Below are 16,068 nucleotides of genomic sequence, written 5' to 3'. Positions count from 1 at the left end.
GAATAATGGTTTTTAATAGTGTAGATGATTGTTAAGCGTAATTTTCTTTTCATTATAGGATCCAATTAATGAAGGAAATATTAGAGGAGTGAATGCAATGTTTTAGATTAAGTAAGTCTGTGTTTGCTTTGGAGAATTGAGTGTTTTTACACATCATCATTTAAAGTTTCCACTTTTGAAACATCCTCAGCGAGCCATCACATGAATTAAAAAGTACCTTTGTTTTTGAGCCATAACAAATCCTGGTCATTAGGTACTCGTAGATCAGCAGGGGGAACTTTCATTGCAACTAATGAGCTTACCCGACTGACAATTTTCAAAAATCTACTTCATTAGGATGCTTCTTTCCTAAGAAATAATGGCTTATGGCATTTCTGTTGCGTTTCACTGAAAATATTTTGGTTCATTATTGTATTTCTGTATACCATGGTAATATTTTTGCTTTATGGAATTCTAAGGGTTGAGTATTTTTTCTTGTCTACATAATTAAAATTAATTTAGTCTGTGAAGGTTTTGTTTACAGCTCCTAGAAATCTATAAAATGGGAATAATTATTAATATGTAGGAAGTGGCAAAATTTTTTTTGTGTGGGAGCAGATAGGTTAAAATGAGACGAAGGTGAAGCCGGAAAAATGGCTTAGTGGTTACATCCTCCTGGAAGAGAACCCTGGTTTTGTTCCAGCATCCCATAGCGCAGTTGAACCCCCTGTAACTATAACATCAGTGGATGCCATGCTCTCTTCTGACCTACACAGGCACATACCCACGCTGTCTCACTTAGACTCATGATTAAAGTAATAAGATAACAATTAAACCTATGTTTGGAAGTCATTTTAACTGTCTCATACAGCGTGCCATTTCACCCCTTGTCATTTCTCTGATTCATATTGTCTCATGCTAGTGGTCATTCGTCTATTCAACAAGGCTATGCTTAGTGACTACTGTATCAGAAATCATGTGGTGTCATTGGTCCAATGTATTCGTTCTCTGTCTTCTTGGAGTTTAGCCAATTAACACTCCTCTGGCATGTATCCCAACGGTCTTCTCCCTCACCCTTTTCTCCTCTTTTTTTGTGATCTCTACATATATATTGAGCTCTTGTCTCTCTTTTCTCACTCCAGCTTTTCCTAGGTTGTCTTTCCCATCCCCAAAGACTTAAAAGCCATCATTTGTAGTAATGTACAGATTTACTTTGCGGACTTCTCATCTCAGCTCCACACCTGTGCCTGCCACAACTTCTGCTCTTTTCTTCTGCTTCTCAACCGGCGTGAGGATCATTGTTGGCCACAATAAGAAACTACACTTTTATTGTCTCCTGCCAACTTATTTGCTTGAGAAAACTTATTCATCTTTCGTCCTATTTGTGGTTCTCTGTAAGGCCTTCAGTAACTCAGTGCAGACCACCTATTCGATGTTGCTTATCGAGTCTGTTCTAGGGGAAAGCTGAGGCCTGCGTGCTGTCTAGATTCCCCTCCATTAGTGACCTTCAGGAAGATGGCAATGCTGCCTTTGGTGGTCATTTTGGAGCTTGTTGGAACCTCATAGAAATATGTCAGTATTTGACGTTTTCCCTTAAGGATAACTTCAGAGTCCTTAGAATCCTTACTCCACTATTTTAAAATTCCTCTGGATCAGGACAGTTCTTGGAGGTGTTGGGAATGGAATTTGCTCTTAGAAGTCTATTGTAAGAAGTAACTTTCTGTAGATTGTCAAGTGGGTTCACCAAAACCCACTTCTAATTTTTTCTGTGTGTATTCTTACTACTTAAAAGGATTCCTTGATGTGTCTTCTTTGATTCTGTTTCACTTATTTAATATACTTCTTTCTGCTCCTCAGTCTATCAGTATGCTTCTAACTAGTAATTCTTTTATCTGACCCAAATAATTGCCTGCTAAATATATTTCCTACTCTCTAGTTCCTCATGAATTTCCAACATTTTTTGATAAATAGCTTACTAAATACCAAATGTTTATCTTTTATTCACCTACTGTGAGCACTTAGAACACTAAATTTCCAGGTGGCTGCCACCTGGAAACTGCATCATGCCTGAAATGTTCACATTCATCTTCTGTAGCCAGCATACAGGTTTTCTAAAGACTGCCATGAACTCTCAGCTGTTGCCTCCTCTAAATGACAAATGTTATCAGAAGGCACGTAAACGTTTATGATATTTGGTATTAATAATTTGTTCAGTGTCATTTTCTATCCCCCCACCCCCCGCCCCGGGGCAGAGTTACCAACATAGCTAACACTGTGTTCACTGAAAATAGTAAGTTTTGGATTTGATTTATAGACTGGAAGTTTTATATTTTAAGTGAGATAAATAATTAAATCGATGTTTCATATTGTATGATATTAGAATTTAATGAAATCCACTGTGCATTTCTGTCTACTTGAGCTTACTTGATAAGATACTCTGTTAATTTATGATGTACATATGGAAGAATGACCTAATCATAGAAAGTGGTGATAGAAGAGAATGGCTTCATGGCATTGTCAGGGAAGAGGCAGGAAACCTACTTCTGCTTTAGAGCCTGAATGGTGCTTTTCATAATCTCATACGTCACCTCTCCTCTGCTAGTTTTGAACTTGAGTGTGGTTATGGCTGTGATTTCTCTGTTTCAAATGAAAACATTGTCCTGCACTGTACCCACCTGCTGTCCCCATAGGAAGAGGGAATCCTAGGTTATGAGCCTCCCCTCAGCTGTCTGCACAGGTGGACTCTATGATGACATAAGAAGGTGATCCTCTGCAAGCTGAGGTGAGGGGCTTCAGAGAAAGCAAGGCTGACACCACCAGAGCCGTGAGACAGAAAGTTAGCATTAAGCCATCTAGTGTTTTGTTTATGACAGTGGCTCTACCCAGTGAAGATTTTTTTTCTTCTTTGTTTGGAGACTTTTACCTATAGAATAGCATACATTGTTTATTTTTGTCTTATCAGATTGCATGTCAGAGCAGTTATAAATGCAATATACAAAGCTCTAGTGAATAATTTATAGATGGGAAAGGTCCCTGTACAAACTACTAATTATCACACTTGTAAATAATTACAAATATTCTTGGATTCTTTTTTGAGTAGTCTTAAATGAATATATATACAACGAAGCATGAAGCATTCTTAGTACATGTATTTGTGAACACTCACATTTAGTGATAGAGTTGGGCCAATGGCATCTCTTTGATTTTCCTGTAGGATCTATTCAATTTTGCTGGCATATGCCAAGATCGTTTTTCTGTTTTTCTTTGCCCCAGTTTTTCTATGTATATTTCTTTCTGCTTTGCATATATAATATTGTGATTTTAATTAAAGAATGTAATTGATGATAGCTGGGAGTAATTTGAGTTACCTAGTGGAAGTAACCAGAGCAGAAACATAGATCATTTTATGTTTTTATTCTCCCATGGAAAGAGTAAAGTGTTTCTGAGCTGATTTCTCTGTATCTACAGTGAATAAAAGCTGTGCTCATAAAGGTAGCCTAGGACTCCTAGTATGTAATGCAGTGTTTAATTTCATGTTATAGTCATCTAATGAATATATTTAAGAAGTTAATAAAGCTAGATAAAATAAACGTAAATTTACCTTTAAAATATAATTTACTTAAATAGTGTTGCTTATGCTATCTATGGATCATGGGATATATGACATTTTACCATAAATTTTTTAAATATATTAAAGTAGCACAGTTTGATCATTCCCTAGGTAATCCCTCGATTTCTGCTCAATATTTACTTTGTATTACATACACTGTGTAATGGTAGGAGCCATATATGTAATTCCTGCCAATTGATTTCTAGGAGAATCAATGTAGCTTTGGCTTCAAATGCTAAAACTGGAGACATGAATATGAGGATGTTAGTGCAATCATTTCATAGCACACATATAAACTGTTCTGAAAGCAGCTAGCTGGAACACAAGCAGTGTGGCCAAGACCAGGGCTAGGATTAAAGATGCTGCAGTGTGACATTGAAGAACACTGGCCGTGCAGGAACTACTTGGAGCTAAAGATTGCTTTTTGAGATACTGAGCTAGGAACATTTCCCGAACCCGCTGCTGCTTGGGTTGATAGATGATGATGAAGAAGAAAACTACATCAGGAAGGACCTCTATATCTTTTTGGAGGTTAACAGACTGAAAGTGGCATCAATACAGCATTAATCTTCTCCAGAGACTAACAGTTTACAGTGTGTGCAGATTTTTGGCCAGCAAGAGGTTTGAAGTAGCTTCAAGAGTAGTTCTGTCAGTGTCACCTATGAGCCACGCTAGGATCAAACAGCGGAACAGTATCTGTAGCGGCAGCCAAGGTCTTGGAGCTCTCTTTAAGCTGCTGGCACTGGTGGTGAGGCTCTATTTACTGCTCCTGGTTTGCAGCGTTGGATGGGAAACCACCATCGAGGAAGGTGAAAGATGTCAGTATAGGGCAATCAGAAAACAGCTTACCATAGCGAATGTGTATTTTACAAAGAAACGTCAGCTGCGTATGGGACAAGCGTTAATGGCAGTCGCCCATGTCTCTTGGGTGGCAAGGTAACATGCAACCTCCAGGGGCTGAGGAGAAGAGGCCTAGAGCTGATAAATCGCTGCAGGCAGAATTCGAACCTGTTCCTTAGAAGCCCATACATTGTTAGAGAATATGCAAATCTCGAGTCGAATTTTTTATTACTTTCCTTGATCCACCCCGTAACCAATCACCATAGGTACATACCTATAAATAACAAGTTTATTCTCTCCCATATCCACAAGCTATAAATCCCATTTAAAGGTAGTTGCTGCAGGCCACTTTTCTAGAACAGTCCAAGGGAAAAAACATTGCATGTATTTTCTTGCCTTTTTGTGAGTCACGGGCTTGTAGCTAGAAAGTATACCCTTTGCCTTTATCCTTTTTGCTGTCTTCTCTTTTGTCTGGGTAGGGTTTCCTCTGCCTGGGATCATCAGTCACTAGGTAACTTGTTAGGAATTATTTTATGTTGAGGTACTCAGTTCTATGTATAAAAGCTCTGTCTCCAATGAGGTCATGTTCTTAGGTTCTGGGATTTTGTGCGTTTTTGCGAATACCTTCCACCAGCTACAGTTGTTCTCATCGACACTGCCATAACTTCATACAGTATGCCTATCACCTCTGGTATCATGAAGTGGTTAAGAGAAATCACCCTTGTAGTTATATCTGGAGTTCACCAGACTCTGAAGTTATCTGGTTTCATTTTTAAGGGTCACTGTTGATAAGCAGGTCAAATTTCCAAATACAAAGTGACTTTAAATTCACGAATTCCTCAGACTTTAAGGGATTTGTTGTTTACAGATATAATAATGTTAGATGGCATAACAAAAATGTCGTCAGGTTAGATATTGGAGACGTTGTAATGTGGAAGAAGCCTCTCTTTCAAGTCATTACCTTAGAAGCTAAGCAACTGGAGTTCAAAAGCCAGGTTCCTAGAGGTCTGCCCTTCAGTGAGTTAGGATTACTCTAACAAAATAACCTGAAATATCCAACCGGAAGGAGCATAACAGTTGATTTCTGCCAGCCGCAATTTAGAAGTGACACTTGAACAACTTCCCCATTTCTGAAGTTTTAGTACTAACTAGGTCTGTCTCCCTGCACTTGGGCTTCAGGCAAGGCAGACCGTCCTGGTCATTGTAGTACATTGCTGGGAAAGTCGATCCCTTCGTGGCACTCAGCAGGGAAAGAGGAAAAGGCAAAGGGCATGTGTCTTTCAAAGGTAGACCTTAAGCAACCTGCCTCCTCCCTGCAGGCCCTATTTTTTAGTAATTAGTTGATCTATAAACTGACCAGTAAGTTAATGTGTCAGGATTAGTACCCCCTTGATACCAGCGGCTAGGGATCAGTGCTTCACACTTGAGCCTCTGAGTCTTTGGCGCCATTTTCTTTTCTATCCAAAATTAACCTAATTCAGGTAGCTTTCTTGTTTGGTTGGTTTTGAGCCTCAGCATACTTATTTATACAGTGGGGACAGCAGTGTCTAATGGTTATAAAGCTAGTACAGAACCTAATACACAGTACTTAATGTCCTAAGTTCATTACACCTGTTACTTTGTTTCAGTGACAACATCTGGTTCAACACTCATCTACCTGTGCAGGCATTAATATGCAAATAAGCACAAGTCTGTGTAGATAATACATTATTATAGTTTCAATTTGTATGGTCACCACTGTTTTAAGAATTTCCCATTGGGTCTCCTGAAACTATAACCAAAGATTTTTTTAGATGTTTGTTTGTGTGTGTGTGTGTGTGTGTGTGTGTGTGTGTGTGTGTGTGTGGTGTGAACGTGAGCGTGGTGGGTGTGAATGACGTTTTATATAATTGAAAGCAGTCTCCACACAGCATTTACACTGGTCCCAAGGGTACAGCTGAGTACATTAGCAGTTGGATAGGCAAGCACTTCTGAATATTACTGGAAGGTAGACTCCCAAAGTACTCTGCTTTAGCTTGAAACATTTTGAGTTTACATTTTGATTTTGATCCCGAATATCCTTTTCAAAAATGCAGGTACACCATTAAATAACCTTTAAATTCAGCTGGGCCCCAACAACTTCTCAACCACTCAGAATTAATTGTTTTTGAGAGTTATTTGCAAATTACATTCAAAACAAAATTGTCAACTTAGAGTTATTAAGGTATGTCGTGAATTATGAGTTAATGATAACAGCTACAAACTATAGAAACATTAGAAATTTGTTAACTCGCATTCGTATGTGACTCCAAACAATTCCTGAGTAACCTTACACATGTAGAGAGTAATATATATGTGTATAAACTTGCTCTCTTTGCCCAGAAGGGTTCATTCTTATTATGCCTTTAAATTGATCGGTCATAGAGAGTCATGTTTGGCCTATAAATATGTCTATTAATATCAACATGATAGCAGTTTCTTAGCAAAGAGCTTTTACAGTACTATATACTTAATGAAGAAAATAATTAGGGCCTAGCAATTGCTTTTCTTATTTTGAGCTTATAAGAAATAAACTGACTCAAGTAGACACTGAGTAGACAGTGTGCTATATACTTGTCTCTCAGTAAGGACAAAGCTTTCTAGTGAGCATCTGAAAAAAATGGCACTGTAGAATGTGTTTATCATCATTTGACAAAAGCTCTTGTCTCCGTCCATATGGAGTACTGGAGAGCTATAAGCACAGGGGTCTTTATTGTACGGAATTGTCCATTTTAGGTGTGAGTATATGTGTACTGAACATAAACCACAGCAAGAAGATGGTATATGTACATTACTTGGCCAGCTCTTGGTGAGCCAAGCACTGATATATACGTGTAGCCAAATGTCATTAGGAGTCTTTGTTTGCTTGTTTTTTAAAGAAGAGTAGTCTTCAGTATTACCCATGTCCTTAGATGGTCTAGTCTCAGATTCTTGGTCACCTAAGCAGTGTTAGATATGGGTTCTATCTCATGGAGTGGACGTTGGGTCAAATCAGATACTGGTTGGGTACTCCTGCAAGCTTCGTGTCACCATTGCACTAGCATAGCTTGCATGCAGCACACCATTATAGACCACAGGATTTACAGCTGGATTGATGCTTATGTTTCCCCATTGGTGGTATGCAGAGTACCGTCCTGTACCAAAAGGACTAGACATAGAGGTGAAGACACTGTAGGCATCAGCTGCATGTCTTTCCGTGTATGAGTCATATGGATGTTGTCTGCAGTGATTGGGTCAGTACTGTCCATTTGTAGGGAGCACCCTATAGACTTGGCAACAGTCTGGGTTGTTTGCCAGTTGCCATAGACTCCTTTGGCCACCCAGTCAATTAGATGTAATGTATTTGGGATATGGGAATCTACCTTTGGTTACAGGAGATGGTCAACTAGAAGTCTCTCGTTATTTTCACATTTCATTTACATCTCCTTCATCTATGTTTATATTTTAGTTCCTACTATATTAGGTCTTCATGCCACCCTTCAAATTGCCCTTAATTTTTGTTCTCTTTTTTTAGCTATTTTATTTATTTAGATTTCATAATGTTGCCCCCCACCCCTTTGAAATAAATCAATTCTTATCTCACTGGCGAAAGACCATACTGATTTTCATAATGCTTCTACAACTTTACATTCTCACCACAGTGGATAAGTGGGAGGAAGTTTGGAGGGGAAGATATGTATGACACACTTGAGATAGAGACATAGTGGTGGGTGGGCCAGCAGCAGGTGTTATGCTACAGTGATGGGAAAGACACTGATGGATTGGATTTGGAAGAGAGGAAGGCATGGTGAGAATCCACAGTTAGCCTGCCCACTTCTCTGTGCTGAGTGGCCTACAAGTTCTCAGGGAATGGCTGATGGGGTTGAGGACTTGGATAAAGACATGAGTGGTGGACAATGGTTTGTAGGGAAGATCTGTGCGATCCACTGAAGATGTGGGAAGGGATGGAGGAGGCAGTTTGCTGCAGAGCTGGGAATTAGACTGGGCGATTAAATTTGGAGGAAAGGAGGAAGAATTGCAAATCTGTAGTTAGCCTCTCTGCTTCTCTGGCTGGGCTATTTATGCTAAACACTTCCCCTGTGGGCCACTGAAAGGCTGGCAGTATCATCACCCTCCAGTATATGCACAGGAAATTCTTATTTAGCTGGTGGTACTGTTTTGACTCTTGATAGCAGTCATCCCTTCTACGAGCTATTAGATTTAAGTTTTGCCTTGTTTTTTAATATCTGTGGATATAAAAGATTTTTAAGTTCTTACATTTAAACATATATCCTACTAGTTTATCTTGTCCCACAATTACAATTTTCACAAACATCCTTCCTCTCTTTAAAACCCACATCATTCTTTCAGAGAAGACTAATTTGTTCTTCACATACAAGTGAAATTCCACCACAGAAATATATATTCCCTGTTTACTGATGTGGCTTTTAAGATCTTTATTTTGCATCATTCACTCTCCGTGCCCTTCAACAAATAAAAGCATTTTCTCTGGCAATATGATGTGGAAAAAAACAAGCAAGCAAACGAGCAAACAAACAACCTAAGCCTATCTTTTAAGCATGTGATATAGCCTAGAATATTAATTGTAATCTTTCTATTACTATTTTTGCTATGATGTTGTAACAGTTGTCTTTCATTGTATATCTCATTGATTTCAGGATTAAAGTACCATTAAGATTTATTTGTGTCTACCTTGTCCATTTGACTTTATTATTTTAAACTGACATTCATAAAATATTATGCAGCTGTTATTGTTTTATAAAGGAAAGGCTAATTTGTTGAGTCTGAAATTTGTTTCTAGCATAAAAAATGTTTCTGTTCATGGAAGAAAGTTAATTTAGTACAAATGTTTAAGTTTTCCAGTGGTAGTAAGCATTTAAACTTTTAATAAAGAAAGTACTTTTTTTATTTTGTAATGTGGTGTTTAAGTATGAACGTAGCATTCTTTATATAAGTTAGGTAAAGATACTCAAGGCTCAAGAATATTCATTATGGATCATTTTTTCATGGCAAAGATAACTTAAATAAATGTAATTCCTAATCTCATTAGCTTGAAATTCTCTCATAATAGTATGCCATTCTATTTTGAAAAACTTATATTCATAGTTGCTCTAAGTTTCAAAGTGTGTGTTGTGATTTAAGTTTCAGTGTAAAGGCTCTTCATCGGTACTGGTCTATTCTTGTCATAGTGACAGGAAGCGTGACAAAAGGCTGACAGATGTTAATGAACTAGACAGTAAACATGTTTTTTATTTTATTTGTAATAATTTTATCAGCAAATGATGCGATAATCCAAAATTTATTCTTTCAACAAATGTGTGAGGATCTGCTAGTATAGTATCTGAAGATACAGAAAGAAATAAAAAATGTTTTTCTTGTTTTGTTTTGGATAAAAGAATAAAAGTTTAATAAAAATTATGATTAGAAGAACTGTTAACACAGTTAGCGACACAGATGAAGCTCAGTTCCATTGTACTCATTGCAGGGCCAGTCTCAAACAGCCGTGAGGCGCATGATATGAAGTCCTCTTTACAGAATTTGCAGCACTGGGAACGAGGGTGCATAAAGTGAGAACTTTATAGAGTCCTTCAGTTGCAATGGCTCTAGTGGTAGAACCATTCGAGCATACCTTCTAGTATATTTGGTGATGCCTGGCTTTTGGTGTAAGTCCAAAGATAAGAGTGATAAATGAATGGAATGAGCCACACAGGTAGGTAAGACACATGACAATTAGAGAACCAGGATTGCAAGATGGGGGCAAGCTATAGGAGCAACAAACTATAAGGTATATGGTTTGTTTGAGGAATACTTTATAAGAGATCATCACCAATACCCTGCCAGGTTGTGGGTAGACCTTGGTTCAGATACTCAAATGTTATGTAACAGACATCTGGGAATTACTGTGGAAATATATACCCAGTGCAGAGATGGTGTTGGAGAAAACCAGGAACTTGGAGAGGCAGGGATGTTTACTCTTTCTGAGCCCAGGAGTGAGATGTCTCGTGTATGTAGCTGAGTACTATGTATGACAGGGAAGGTTCAAAACTAGCAGCTTCGTGTATTGGAAACAACTTGCGGTGGTCCTGCCGTTCCTCTGTAAATGAGCTGGTTCAGGGCTGGCCCACATGCCTTAGGTAATTGAGAGATAGCATATCTGACTGAGTCTTCCCTGAGAGAGCCAACTTTATAACAGGTCTGTTTTTATTACGTGTATTTGAAGTAATGGTAAGAGGTTCGCTTCTGAGTCCAGAAATGAGACAAAGGTGAAAGGTCAAAGAGAGGGTGGTGCTTCTAGGAATCCTCAGATTTATAGCGCATTCAGGATTGATAGTTGTCTGGACTTGCTGCTGACATTAACCCCTCCAAACCCCACGGGAGCTAAGAACATAACTGGTGCCTTAGGCTTGCTACCAAAGCTTATTACCACTGAGCTCAATCTCCTGCCCCTGAACTGGCATCTGAAAGAGGTGTCATCTTGTGAGATTTAGCACTTGTTCCTGCAGAGAGCATGCTGTCCCCTCTCTATCTCATACCTGTGAATGCACACTTCTGTGAAGTATGCAGTTTAAAAGACCCCTGTCTGTTTGAAATTATTCATGAAAAATAATCTTTGAGCCTCAAGGGTAAAAGTTTGTTTGAAAAAGAACAAAAAATGTTTATAGAAATGGTTAATTTAGTTAATTGCTGGAAAAGAAGCCTCCAGTCATTATTAAAACTCTTTAGTTTTACCTGTTCGATGGCTCCAACTATTAGACTGTATTTTATTAGCTTGGAATTTACACACTCCTTTTTCTCTTCCAAATGTATTTTGGTCCTTACTTAACAGCTAGCAGTGAGAGGTTGGTCAATTACATTTAAATTCACTTAACTACAATGTACAAGTAATGTAATCAGAGAGTGCAGATGAAGCAGAAGAAATGGCTTAGTAGGATTTCTGTGTGTAGAGTAGACACAAGCACATTTTATAGGGTAGCTTAATTATTCTGGCTATTGGCCTTAAATGCACCTCTAATGATTTGCCCTAGAACACAGTGACTTTCATTAGACTGATTTCCACAATGCCACAATGTCCTGTTGATCTGCAGTGTAGGAGTGATGGTGAACTCCTTGCCTTTCCTGTTGTTTCTTACATGGTGCCATCACTTATTTAAGTTTTCCCATTTCTTGTCCACTTCTAAAAATAAGGAAAACATAATATATTCTCCTACTCCCAAAAAGGCTTCATCCTACATTAGACGATTTAGTATCTTATGAAATATCAGGAAGGTGAGAACTTGAGGTGGTGTAGTTCTATTTTTGGTGATGTTGAAATTGAATATAAGAGAAATGGCTCACACCACATGAAGTCAGTCTACAATGCAATGAGTGGGATGGTTACAGAAACCTGTCCAGTGCGGACTGGTGGTCCAATGTATTAAATATATTAGTAAAGGGTGAGGACTTTAACACCCCTCCCCCCAGTCCTCAAGGTAGAGGAAGGAGAGGCTGTCAAGGTTGAGTTAGGCTTCCATGGCCAGTGATTTAATTACCATTGCCTTGTAATAGTATTCCAATAAAGACTGAAGTGAATCGTTAAGGGATCTTCCTGGTCTGTGAGCCTAGACATTTCTGGGAGGGTGTCTTGCCTAAAGAAAGCAGGGAGCTCTGTCAGATCTCCTGTCTTCTGTAGTGGGCCTCTCGTTACTTGGGCTGTTCCTGTGTCGTGTGTCCATTTTAAAACATTACATCTATAAGGATTATGATGGCCAAGTTCACGGGCCACCCTATTGAACTTCCGAACTTAGGGAAGGGCCTTGTACAGATCCTCAAATTTCCAGCCAGTTCAGAAATATGGATGCCTGCCTGGAATGGAAGTTGGCCTCTGAAATGAAGGTTGCCTTGTGAGATGGAATCTGTGTTCTAAGTATGCCACTGACTTCCGTAATCAATGTTAGCCTGGCATGGAATTGTAGGAAATCCAGTTGTGAAGAATTAAGAGGGCAATGTTGGGGGGGGTGGCAAGGGGGAGTGAATGGTGGAACACCCTATGAGGGAGAGGGAGGGGATAGGGGAGCTTATGGACAGGAAACTGGGAAAGGGAATAACATTTGAAATATAAATAAAGAAATACATCCAATTTAAAAAAAAAAGAATTAAGAGACTCAGGTGGTATTGGAAAAGTCTGTGTAGTATAAGAAAACAACAAGCACTGAGGGACAAGCACCTCCACCACTAAAAGATCCAGCGACGCTCTCTCAGCACTTGTCTTATGCCTTTCGTTTCCTAAGTGTTCTCCAAACTCACAGTTGTTGATTTCCGGTGTCAGGAGCCATTTTCTTTATTTTTTTTCTTTTTTCTTTATTTTTTTTTAATATACAAATTTTACAGGTGGTTGAGGGACTTTTATACTTAGAGGTTCTTTGGCACCCCTTATTAAACAACGTTTCAAACCTACCTAAACACAAATTTCATTAAGTAAATATGTATTCAGTCAAGCTTCTGGTTTTGCATCTGTTTTGTGTTATAGATTAGGCACATTTCCCAACATGTCCCTGGTATCTTTTGATTTATGAGGGTCCTCACCCTCCTGTTTGTTGCTGTCTAGATTTTTCTCTACTATTTTAGGCATATGGTTTTATATTCAATAGGAGGATACTGCTTTAGATGTTCTTTTTTATAAAACGTAACATTGCTCTTTTTAGTTGTTTATGCTAAGCCTCATTTTGTAAACTCAGAACACTAGTGATACCTAGATGATGATGTTAGAGCGGCAGGCATATGTCAGTATGCAGCAAAGGTGACAGTCACCATTGATGCTGGTTATAGCAACTGCTGCTGTATTAATTTAAAGACATCATTTTATATAATTTAATAGGAATTCTTTTGACTCTAAAGCAATCAATATTCAGAAGTCATTTTGAAGGTACTGTGTGTACTCCATGGAATAGTAACCCTTACCTTATTCATGTAAAAATGGATGACTGTGGAGGTTTGACTGCTTCCTGTGTGCTGCAAGGCCAGTTCTTTCTGCCAGTGCCTCAGCTATCTTGGTTAACTATGGGTTGTTCATGTGTACTGATTGGGAGAATAGATTTAATTCAAAGATGGAGCCTGTCAGATATTAGATAATAAAGATAGTACCCAGGTACTGGTAAAGAATATCTTTGTGACCTAAAATGCCATCTCTGACCTCTTGGTTTCTATGAGAAATTAGTTTGGCCAATACAGAGACTTTGGTCACATTCTTCCCAACTATTCACCAGTTCTTTCAAGATATTTGTTCGGGAAAATGTAGCAGTTGTATTTGAGTTCAGTATTTTGAATGAACTTCCTTTGTTCTTGTGTGACTAGATTATCCTATTGTGTTTGTAGTGGTTAGGCTGTCTACTTTTAACCATTTATTTCTTAAGTGTTGTTGGCTTAAGTAGGAACTTCCTGTATTTCTCTGTAGTTTATAAAGAATTAGTTGTCTGTTTCCCTTTATATTTGGATTTAAAATTCAAAAGGTTAGAAATTAAATTTGATGAAACAGAATGTTTTAGAATGCATTTTCCCACTGGGAGGATTTTTTTTTTAAACAAATGTTTTGTTGCTAGATTGTTGTACCTTTTATATATTCTAATTTTGTCCTTTCAAGGCATTTAATATGCTCTCTTCTAGTCTCTGTAGAAATGCTGGAAAAGAGCTTGAAGCAGATGGGAAGGCAGCTTCTACAGCTTGAGAAGAATTTGGAAACCTTTCCCCCTCCTGAGGACTTGCATGACAAGTTTGTGATAAAGATGTCCATATCCTTTGATATCTAACTAAGTTAGTTGTCAGTGGGTCTACAGTATCTTGATGTTTTAAGTGTGCTTATATAACGAACATACATTACATCGTGCCATATTATTAAAGGTTTAGCGCGTATCTTTCAGGTAAACTAACCAGGGTGTATTTTATCATAAACAATGCACCAAATATTTCTATGTCTTTTTACCTTTTGTCTTCTTGAAAAGTGGAATGCTTATTTCACCTCATTTCTTCTATTTGCCTAATTTGAAATGATAAAGATTAAAACTGAGTTTGAGGAAGTTTGAATCTAATGTCGTGAAATGTGACTTAGCTATGTTTGAATTATTTCGGGAATCAAATATAGACTGTAAAATCCCAGCATGACTGACTACTCAAGGATTGATATACATTAGAAATTAACTCTGATTCCACAGAATGTAATATTTTCTTTAGAAGACTGCCATTCTCTCTAGAAAAGGAGCTCGTCATAATTACTGCTTGTGTTTTCCTCCAATTCACAGTGAAATGGAAAACCATGCATCTAAGTCAGTGGCACAAGGCTTGTGTCTTATTCGATTTACAGTTTGTTTTGTATTCACTTATCTTTGTTATTAGTAGCTTTGTAGCTCAGTCTCTAATTAGTAACCGAAGTAATGAACTTCTTTTATTTCCTGAAGCTAATGTTGAGTTGCTCTGCAGACCACTGTATGAAATCAGCAATGGGTATCTTTTTTGTTGTAATGAAGTATTGTTATAATGCATTATTAAAATCCCATATGGATATCTGAATTTTATACGAAAGGACAACCCAGTTCTAAAATGAGGACTTATAAATAGACTTCCCTAATACTTTAAAGTGATATACTTGAAGTAATATGACTTCCTCTTTTTACTTCTCCCTTGACATTTAGTGAATCAGAAAATTATTATTTGGTTTGTCATAGACTTTATTGTATGTGCTTTCAACCTAATTGTGGATTAGTTCAATTTTATCTTCCTTCTCTATCTTTGTCAGGAAATATCATAAAAATGCACTCAGTAGCAATCAGTTAAGGATAATGTGTTTGTTTCCTCTTGAATCTTATCTCCTACCCGGCTGCCGTTTAAAGAGGTTGTCTCTATAGACTTGGAGAAAGGATTTATTTTCCTTTCTCTTTTTTTAGACTAAAAATTAAGTAGATATCCATATAGATTTTCATCACTCCACTGACAAATTCTTCATTTTACTATGTGCATATTGCAGTATGTTTTCATAATTATACTTGGATTTGTTTCTCAGTTATTTTTATTATGTTTTCACAGTCACGGGTGACTACTGGTTTTTTTTGCTCATCTTTTTATTGTTGTTATTTTTTGTTCTGTTTTTTAACCCTTAAGTATTGTTAACTGAAATCGTTTGGTTTTGTTTGCTTATAGATATAAAAAGCATCTTATAAAAATTTTGATCTCATGTAGCGTTTGGTTGTACACGGTGAGTGACTAATTAGGAAGCGTGGGTTTCTCAAACTAGCAAGAATTCCTAAAATTGTGCTCTACACAAGGTCTCAGGACATTCCCCTGCCTGTGTTCATATGACAAAGTCCTGACTGCTGCCGGCTTCCGGAAAGGTGTGCAGCTCATAGAACACAGGCAGCAGGAAGTCAGACCAGGTAGGGTGAGGCTTTGCTGGAGACAGTTTTTCATTCTGAGTAAAATTACACTCCACGGACAGGAGAGCTACTATATCCTGTCGCTAAATATCACAACCTAGAAGCCTCTAATGAACTGATTAGCATTCATGTGTCTCTTGGAAGTCAGATATATGAACAGTTGGTGCACTTTGCTATTGACAAAGCTTATAATCATAAATATTCGTTGCCAAGATTAGACTG

The 16,068-nt window shown here is 37.9% G+C and overlaps 2 protein-coding genes across 8 annotated transcripts in view; one reads left to right on the top strand and one right to left on the bottom strand.

Moving 5' to 3' along the window:
• Diaph3 (diaphanous-related formin 3) overlaps positions 1-16,068 on the top strand; it is a 469,632-nt gene that overhangs the window by 281,234 nt on the left and 172,330 nt on the right. For 5 of the 6 annotated variants that reach the window (XM_063274163.1, XM_063274159.1, XM_063274162.1 and 2 more), the window contains one exon: positions 14,087-14,212. In XM_063274163.1, coding sequence (XP_063130233.1) covers positions 14,087-14,212 — 126 coding nt within the window. The remainder of the gene's footprint in view (positions 1-14,086; positions 14,213-16,068) is intronic. The other variant, NM_001305172.1, reaches the window with a different exon arrangement.
• Positions 1-16,068, bottom strand: part of LOC134481998 (uncharacterized) — a 93,376-nt gene that overhangs the window by 18,287 nt on the left and 59,021 nt on the right. The window lies entirely within an intron of this gene.

This window comes from Rattus norvegicus, chromosome 15 (genome assembly GCF_036323735.1).
Source record: "Rattus norvegicus strain BN/NHsdMcwi chromosome 15, GRCr8, whole genome shotgun sequence".
Taxonomy (NCBI): domain Eukaryota; kingdom Metazoa; phylum Chordata; class Mammalia; order Rodentia; family Muridae; genus Rattus; species Rattus norvegicus.
The sequence above is the reverse complement of the archived record's forward strand: the minus strand, read 5'-3'. Positions and strand labels throughout refer to the sequence as shown.